We start from the raw sequence: 9,144 nt of genomic DNA, 5'->3' as shown, positions 1-9,144 counted from the left end.
CCCCGCTTTTGTCTGAACTTGGGGGAGCCGCCTCCTCCCGCGCCCCCTCCGCGCCCCGCGGGGCCGCCGCCCCCCCCGGCGGGGCCGGGGGAGGTTTTGGGATCGCGGCGGCGGGGAGGGGAGAGGAGCGGAGGAGGAGGAGGAAAGGGAAAGGGGGGGGGGGTGAAGAAGAACCTTTCCCGAGCTGTGGGTTGCACCGCGGGCGGCTCCGCAGCTCTCGCTGTCGTTCCGGGTCGCCTTTGGGTCTTTCCCCGCCAGTCCCGGTGGCAAGGGTTGGGGGGGGAAGGAACAGAGCGAGCTAAGATCAGATTAAAGCAGAAAATATAATAAAAGGGAGGGTTGGCAAGGGGGGAACCGCAAGGAAAAAAAATAAATTAGAGACTTAAAGGGAAAGAGTCGCCATGTTTAACAGCTCTTTTTTTTTTCCTTTTCTTTAAAAAAAAAAAAAAAGGATCTCCTCAATTCCACATAGAACAAGCTTCTCGATCCCAACCCTCCTCTTTTGTCCAATTCAATCTTTGGATAGATCTTTTGTTCTAACTCAGCATGAAAAGAAAAACTTTCTTTAAATGCTATAAACTTAAAACTAACTGAAGTCCCTAAACAAATCCTCCTCTGAGCATTCCAAACATATATACATGGGGCTTGTGTGTGTGTGCGTGCGTGTGTGTGTGTGTGTGTGTGTTTTTATTTAACCCTGGTGCATTTTCTGTTTACTATTATTCTCTGTGAACCAAAGCTCGCTGCAAGAAACTTATAAATACAGAGATAGCTTACAGGCTTTAAAACATAAAAAGCAGAGAATGTTTTGGATTTGAAAATCATAAATTATAATTTAATGCCAATAACAATTTACAACAAATGGTTGTTTACAATAAACTAACACAAAACAAACAAGTCAAGATCCTGTGTTCTTAGTAAGCATAAAAACTTCACACACACACACTCACATGGATAGCACTTGCAATAGAAAAAGCTAAATCTAGAGGTCAGCAATCCCCTGCAATAATAGTATATTTATATATTTATATATATTTATATATTTATAGAAAAGGAGCCATGATTCAGATGTAAAACTCTGCTCAAATTCACAGTCATACGCCCCTCAGCCCCCAGTACAGATGTGCCTAACTGGAACACACTAAAGATCAGGGTTTAATCGACTTTACAGAATGATCTCTCTCCCTCCCTCTCTCTCTTTTTGTGAAACCACAACATGGTGTAGTTACGTGTGGTAAAAAGGGAGAGGGGGAAGCCTCAGACAAGAACAAAATTGCAAGCTTTCACATACAAAGCATCTGCTATAGACCAAGGGGAGGGCGGCGGGGGGAGAGAGAAAGAAAAGAAAAAAAAAATAAATGACACGCACACACACAAAACAAAATATCAACCCCTTGCAAAACCACATCATCTTGCCTTCCTTCAGATTTGGGGTTTTGGGTGGTTTTTTTTTTTGTTTGTTTGTTTTGTTGGTTTTTTTTTTTTTTGCCTGCACGGGATAGCACTCAATTCCCCAGTGGTGTGTCCGGTCCTGTGCCACCCGCCCAGGCAGGTCCCACTCCCGGTGGGAGCTGTGCCTGTGCCAGGGCTGCAGGACAGGGCCCTGTGCCTACACAGGGAAGATGCATGTTACGCCCACGCGTGTATGGATGCCAGGATACATACAGACATGTAGCCCATATGTAAAATAGAGAGGTGACCTGTGGTCATGCTTTCACAGTCTAAGGTAAAAAAAAAATAAAAAAAAAATCAAATCCACTTGAGAGTATATATACATTAAAAACCGACTCCTCAGTGCTAGAAGCTAAAGCCACTCCATTTGAAGACCTTTCAATGACAACGATAGATGGCAACTACGGAGTATTATAAAAAATCACACATACTTAAAGAAAACTCATTGCAAACAACTGACCTATATTTACAATACTGCTATTACCTTGCTTGAATGATCTTGTGCGCGTATGTCAGACATTTACAAAAGATTTTTCGCCCCATTCTGATCATAAAATAGATACTGATCTCCAGATTTCTAATACTTTTTCACAACAATACCTTTCCTACGCAGGCACTTAAGTGTGACAAAAATAAGGGCCTTTTTTTTTTTCCAGAAAATTCATTTTTAAATAACAGGAGGATTAGATGAATGGGGGTTGATGGTTTACCATTTCAGCATAGTACTTCCTAAAACCAGAGATAAACCAAGAACTTAAGTCCTCCACCCCCATCCCGGAATTAAACAGGTAAATACACTACAATACATCTGCTACAAACTTACTGTGACAAGTAAACAAATCAATCGCCTATGGACTTAAATGACTGCAAACTATAGAGAAGTAAGGTGGTTTCTGAAAGACATTTATGACAGCCAAACAAGTTTCAGATATCAAATAATATTTTAATTTCTGAATACTTTCAATTTTCCTTGGAATATAACACACAAAGACTCGACCAAACAGTTCAGTTATTATAACTTTTACAGTATACAGAAATGTTGCACTTAAAAAAAAAAACCTTCAGTTTTTTTAAACACAAAACTGTAAACTCTAAGATACTGAATCAATCACGTTATCTATAAGTGCCAACAGTGTTATTTTGTCATGCTGATTTCAATGGTATTTTTTAAAAAGGGAAAATATCAACAATTATTATAATACAAAGGGCTTGCAAATATACAAACAGATAGAGGAGTTTAATAACAATTCATGATGAACTATGTGGAACCCAATTCAAATTACAAAAGTTCACTTTGCTTGTTTGCTTGTTTTTTTAAAATCAAAACCGTAGTGTGTCTTGGACACAAAATCCTTCTACCTATAATAAGTCCCCACAGTTCATTTTCTGTCCGAAATATCAAAAAAACCTAGATTTGGGGGGAGTTATATGACACGTGTGGTTCATTCGGGTCTATATAATTATAGCTCTCTCAGCTTCAAGCTAGATTTTGGGTCACCACCTTAAGTGCGCTTCCATCATTGTGTTGTTGAGGGTTTTTTTTCTCTTTTTCTTTCTTCCTATGATACTTTCGTGGACTCAGTTTTAATTCTTTCAGAACATATATTTTAAGGATACACAGTTTATTTTTTTTTTAAAGAAGCCAAGGTTATATCAAAAATTATTATAGAACCACAGAATAAACTGGTTTGAAACCAGAAAAATACAAAAAAGAACAGCTATAGGTACATAGACACATAGGACAATTAATAATTTGGAAAAAAAAGACTTACTTTCTTCCATTCTGCTAATTTTCTCCAAATTTCCTTTAAATGCACTTTAAGCGAGATTTTTTAAAAAGTTTACCCCAAAAAAAAGAAAAAAAAAGAAGAAAAAAGAAAAAAAGAAAAAGCCCACCATCGTTTCTTTTCTTCTTCTTTCTTTTTTTCTTTCCCTCTTTTTTATTTTTTACAAAAAAAATGATAAGTAGCAAGTTTTTTTTCTGAACGACACGGGAGTTTTTAATGCATTCTGTAAAAGTTCATTTGACAGTCTCTTTTTTTAATTCACAGTCCATTAATTTTTTCCTGTCTTCTCTTAGCAAACTTGTAACATCCTTTTACATCCTTTCTTAGCAGAAGGAAATTTAAGAAACAACCAGAACCCAAATGTCATTTGCTTTCCTTTCACTCTCATCTCCCTTCTCAATTTTTAATTTTTTTTTTTAAGATTCTTTTTTTTTCTCTCTCTCGAATGTTTTATTGAATGGACATGTAAGGCCAGTTAAAACTGCTGCCAGACAGTAACATATCCCTGATTAGGGTTTCTATGGGGGTTTTACCTACCAAACGGACGAAAAACAATTGCTCTATGACAGAAGAGGAGACAGTGCGAAGGGAGGGGAGACGTAGTAATAGCTTCCCGAATCGTGTTGGCTGGTTGGGATACTGGCTCCTAACATACTCTTCCAAAGCACACTGTGACTTCTCCTGTAAACTTTCAACATGGGCTACATCAGAGAGACCACAGGCATCTAGAAGAAAGTGTATTAAAAAAAAAAAAAAAAGAAAGAAAAGAAAAAAAAAAGAAAGCAATCATCAGATTAAAAAGGTTTTGGTTTTTTTTTTAAATTTTTTAAATTTGATTTTCTTCTTAATTCCTAGAATTAAGTGTCGATCGTGTGCCATCACCTTGCCCCCCAGGGTTTAAGTGGGTTTTACCAAAAGGGACAATCTCTCTGTGCATGTGTATGTGTTTGTATTTCTCTCTCTTCTGGAGGGTCTCCTTTAGGATTGAGCACAGCTCCCAGAGTCGAGATTTCTAATGGCACAACAGACCTGAGGGGTTGGCAAGGAGGTGCTGGCCAAGCTTAGTTTTGTATATCTATATTTTTCAGGGGAAAGGCTGGGGGGGCGGGGAAGGCTTTGAGTCGAAAGGGGGGAAAGGGAGCCACTATTTCTCCACACCCCCCCTCCTTGGAAAATAATTGGGGAGAGCCTAACCCTGCAATGAGAAGCGATACTACTCATAGTGATAGAAATCATAATAATAATAAAAAACTGGCCCAGCCAAAGATAATGGCGCCCCGGATCCAGCAACAGATTCTCCCCCAAAGAAGACAACGCGTTTTTCTTCAGTCTTTGAAACTGATTTAAGTGGCCCTTTAAAACTGATCTTGTCAGTTTAGCCTATTCAGAGGCAGCCATGCAAACTGTGATCTCTCTGTTCATTTGAGCTGTTTCTTTTCCCCCCTCTTTTCTTTTCTCTTTCTTTCTTCCCCCCCCTTAACTCCCCCCTCTTTTTTTTTTTTTCCTCTTCTTCTTCTTTTTAAACCTAAAGGCCCTTACAAGAAGAAAACTCCCTGATAGGGTCTGGACATTTTTTTTCCCTTTTTTTTTTTTTCCTGATACGCTAAAATACAATAAGTTCCCTTTAAATCAGAGACGTCTGTGCTGAAAGAGCACAGGTTGTGACCTGACCTCCCTGTGGCTTTCCTAGGCACAGGGCTAACACATGCATATTCTGCGAGTCATTAGAACCCAGATTTTTTTACCCCCCCTCTTAAAAGAGGCTGCAGCAAACATTATATGCATCTATGTGTGTCTGCTTTACATCAGGGGAGGTTATTGGGGTGCTGCAGAACCTGCAAGCATCACCCTATATTTTTTTGCATGCGACTATCTTCACCAGAATCAGATAACAAGAAACGTTTATCTAGTTGGGAGGCAATTTACACGCCAGGCCTCACATTTTGAAAATAGTCATAAATTAAACAGTTACGACAGGATCGGACGATTGTTTTCTCAGAAGGCTAAAAAAAAAAAAAAAAAAAAGTGATTTGGGAGAAAAGGCAGGATTGGAAATAAACTCCTCGGTGTGGGTGTGAGCTGGGCAAGGGCTGGGGAGGGATGTGAGCGTGTGTGGGATCCTCGCTGAGCGAGGGAGAGGAAAATGCATCCTAGAAAAACGATAGAAAAATAAAAGAAGCACCCCACGGACACCCCTTCCCACTCGGGATCCCTGTCTCCCTGTGGCTAGATGCGCCCTGCTCATTGATCACCTAAGGATTTAGCACGAGTAATTTGGGGGGGAGGGAAAAAAAAAAAAGGAGAAGTTTTTTATGTGTAAAGCAATAATATATAAAAGGAAGTTTAGGTCACGACCCAGAACCTGGACAAAGTCCAGAAAATGACTTCGTTCCCCAGACCCCCTTTAACACAACAAGGAACGGATTGTGAGCCCTTCTTTTCCCACATAAACTACATTTTTTTCCTGTTTCCTGATATCAGGCTTTAAAAAACTCCGATGAGTAATTATTTTACAGGTCCTGCTTCCATTCATATGTTTATCGCGTGGCCACTTTCCCAAGCGTCCAAATGAGTTACAGACGAAATATATGTATTTTTAAACTTAATCCCCAAACTTCGAAGGCTCCAGCACACTGGGTTGCCGATGCAGCCTTAAAGTTAGCGATCTGAGATAACGTAGTGCACAAATTAGCGAGCAGATTTTTTTTTCCCCTCAGAAGAAAAAAAAAAATTTAGCCTCCAGAGTTAATATCAGGATTATTACTCACCCAGGTTAAACTCTAGTGCAAGCTAATTAGATTTCACAACGCACTCAATTATTGCTTTATAACTCATGCACTATTTCTAGGCAGCAAAAGTTGACACATATTTCCCCCCCCCTCCCCTCTTTGATTATCTAAGAAACACCTCGAGGTCTTTTCCTCGGGAGAGGCATGGCTGTGCCACCCCGGAATTACACTGCGGAGCGGCAGCTTCAGCCTCCTCTTACTTTTCCATACTATCCCTGTCTACTTATGGTAATGATCTTTTTGCACCCGCTACTCGCTTTGGACTATGCAGTTCCTGCTGGGTACAAATGCAAACTTTTCTCCCTAGCTTAAATGACACAGAACTGCTCACTGCCACATTCTGTTTAAATCAGAGACAGCTCTTTGGAAAGTTGATTTATTTTATTTTATGGAATGGCAGGGAACATATTTTAAACTCAGCTTTGTGCATTTCACTTTTTTTTTTTTTTAATTCAATTTTTAATCCTGCAGGGCTTTTTTCCCTTCCTGGCTGCCCATAAAATGATCCTCTTTTTAAAGTGGTTTCACTGATAGGATGACTTGTATTTAACAACATCAAACAGATTTTGCTGCTGTTCAGATGCGTGTCATTAAATGCAACAACCCAGAGCTATACTGTTAAATAAAATATTATTTTCAATGGGAAGAGCGCAGTCTCTCGTGGCAAATGGGTGCCTCTTCCCGGGCCCCTTCTTTCCCAGTCTCCAGCATTATTCAGCTAGGGTTGGGGTGCATTTTTGTATTTTGGTTGTCCTTTTTTTTTTTTTAGTTTTGTGTGTGTGTGTATTTTATTTTTATTTTATTTTTTTCTAATTTGCACTCCCTTGAAGACGGGATGCTCGGATCCGAGGCCCTGAAGGGGAGACCACAGGGCACTGCTTCCTAAAAGGAAAGAGACCGCGCTGGTTTCTCGGGGGGCCAGGGAAGCAGTGATGGGGTGCAGGCAATAACACTTTGCAAGAGCAAACAGTTCTCAAGGGGGGCCCGGGGAAGGAAAAAAAAAAGGAGCAAAGAAATGCCGCCTACCTGAGGTGAAGAGGACTATGGCCTTTAAACAGCTATATTCTGCAGAGTCGACATGCAATGCTTTCAGTTTTTCTACTTGCTCTTGGAAGATTCGTATGTGGTCCATAAAGGCGACCACTCGGTCAGCAGACATTGGCGAAGCGTGGAGGCCAGCAGCTGCCAGAAGCGGAGCTACGTGGAGGGGCATGGAGCACTGGGCAGCGTTGAGGACAAATAACTCGCTCCAGGTCAGCCTCAGGAGGGCCACCTGGTCTGTGATCTGGAGGTCTGGGAAGAAGGGGATATTCCTGGCCCACTCCACCGCGCTGAAGAGCATCCTAGCTGCCAGTTCACAAATGTTCTCGATGCCCATGATGTTGTTGGGTTGCATGCACTGACTGCCAAAGCGGGAGGTGGGGTAGGGCTCTGCTCTCAGAAGAAGGGAGATATATCCGGATAGGTAGGAATGGCAGTTGAGAGGGTCCCCATTTGTCAAGGCGAACTGACCATGAGTTGGCTGTGTGGGTGGCATTCTGCCCCTCTGGACCGCTGCAGTAAATAGAGAAGAAACTACAGCTATTAATATCTGAATTGCAACCATCGGTTCAAATACAGCCTGCTTTGTGTGCTTCTGCGTGCCTGTGTGACCCCGGACCCGGCCAGCTTCAGGGGGAACATGCATTTTCCCAGTCAGAGTTCAGCCCCAGCCCCGGTTAAATGCTCCGCAGTTCTCGGGTCAAGTCAAAGCAACAATAAAAGCTGAGGAACGCTGTGAGCTCGGCCAGGGCTGCTGCGGGAGCCCAGCTTCTCACTTCCCAAAACACACCACAATCCAGTTATTTCCCCCCTCCCCTCCACCTCCACCCCCTCCTTCAAGAAATGCAGGATACGTCTTTGTGTGCCCGGGTGTTTTTTCTTCATTACACCTAAAACAGCTCATTGATTTGAGGCTAGGGGAGCGGGATGGGGAGGGAGGAGGGGAGAGGGAAGAAACACTTCAGTTCGAAATCCCCGGCTCTGGTCCCACACGCGTTTCTCGCCCACTGAATACATTGTTGCTGCTGTTATTATGTATCCCCCCCGCTCATAAAAAATACCAAAGGAGGTGAAATCACCCCACAACATCCCCAGCAGGTCCCCTGGTGAGGCTGAGGGCATTATCCAAAGGCACCTTCCCCCGCTGCCCATGGAAAGTGGGCCTTTCATTTTGTTAATAAATTTACACGGTGACAGCGAGAGAAAAAGGAGAGAGAAAAAGGGCTCAGAGGCAGAGAGACGACAAGAAGGGAGAACGCCTAAAAATGTGCTTGATTTATATTTGTTATCGCCCGTATTCCAAGGTTAGTTACTCTTGCAGAAACACAAAGAGAGGAGCCCAGCGAGTCCCAAGCCCCCTCACCCTTAACCTACATAGCAGCGTCCAGACACAGAGCACGCACTGGAAAACTGCAGGCTCACATTTCCCGTCTAATTTTATATCACAAAGACTCCACTTGCAGAGACCCGAGCACCCCACACTTACTTCTGGGCTGCTTCTTCTCCCCCACCCCATCCCTTCTACCCCCTCCTGCCTCTCCCGGAGGAACAAGAAAATAAGAGGAAGAAGAGAAAAGTGAGGTAATAACAACCAGGAAAGGCAGGCACACGGCAGTATGTATATACACACACACACACGCGGAGATGTGTGTGTATATATATTTTTAAAGGAGGAAAAATCCGGCTGGGAATCCACAGTGGAGTGCTGTAGAGCCTCGGTAGGGTGAGTCCCATTGTAATAGTAATTTGAACCGCCTGTGTAAAATTGCAATCTAAGGCAGGGTGCTGGAGGATATATATATATGTGTGTGTGTGCATCTCGGGAGGCTCCGTGTGTGTGTACGTACACACATGGACAGACACACACACAGAGCTGCTCGGGGGACAGGGGCTAAGGTTGAGCATGCAGGAGGAAACACGAAGGAAAAGTAACCACACGTCAGAATCATCATCTCGCTCCTAAGCAGCGTGAAACTAAAAATCCACTTTCAATAAACCTCCATCAGCAAAATCAAAACAAACACAAATCAATTACGAGTGCAGGAGAAAGCATGCGAGAGCCCCTGACTCCCTGC

General features: G+C 42.6%; 1 protein-coding gene across 4 annotated transcripts in view; it reads right to left on the bottom strand.

Moving 5' to 3' along the window:
- The window catches only part of NR2F2 (nuclear receptor subfamily 2 group F member 2), a 17,529-nt gene that overhangs the window by 1,357 nt on the left and 7,028 nt on the right, over positions 1–9,144 (bottom strand). For 3 of the 4 annotated variants that reach the window (XM_027688436.1, XM_027688435.1, XM_027688433.1), the window contains 2 exons: positions 7,055–7,582; positions 2,375–3,964 (listed from right to left, as the gene is read on the bottom strand). In XM_027688436.1, coding sequence (XP_027544237.1) covers positions 3,690–3,964; positions 7,055–7,582 — 803 coding nt within the window. In that variant the 3' untranslated portion in view covers positions 2,375–3,689. Of the gene's footprint in view, positions 1–2,374; positions 3,965–7,054; positions 7,583–9,144 lie in introns of those variants that run through there. The other variant, XM_027688434.1, reaches the window with a different exon arrangement.

The sequence above is a fragment of the Neopelma chrysocephalum genome, unplaced genomic scaffold, assembly GCF_003984885.1.
Source record: "Neopelma chrysocephalum unplaced genomic scaffold, ASM398488v2 Primary Assembly neopelma1_75, whole genome shotgun sequence".
Lineage (NCBI taxonomy): Eukaryota > Metazoa > Chordata > Aves > Passeriformes > Pipridae > Neopelma > Neopelma chrysocephalum.
This window is presented reverse-complemented; position numbering and strand designations above follow the sequence as displayed.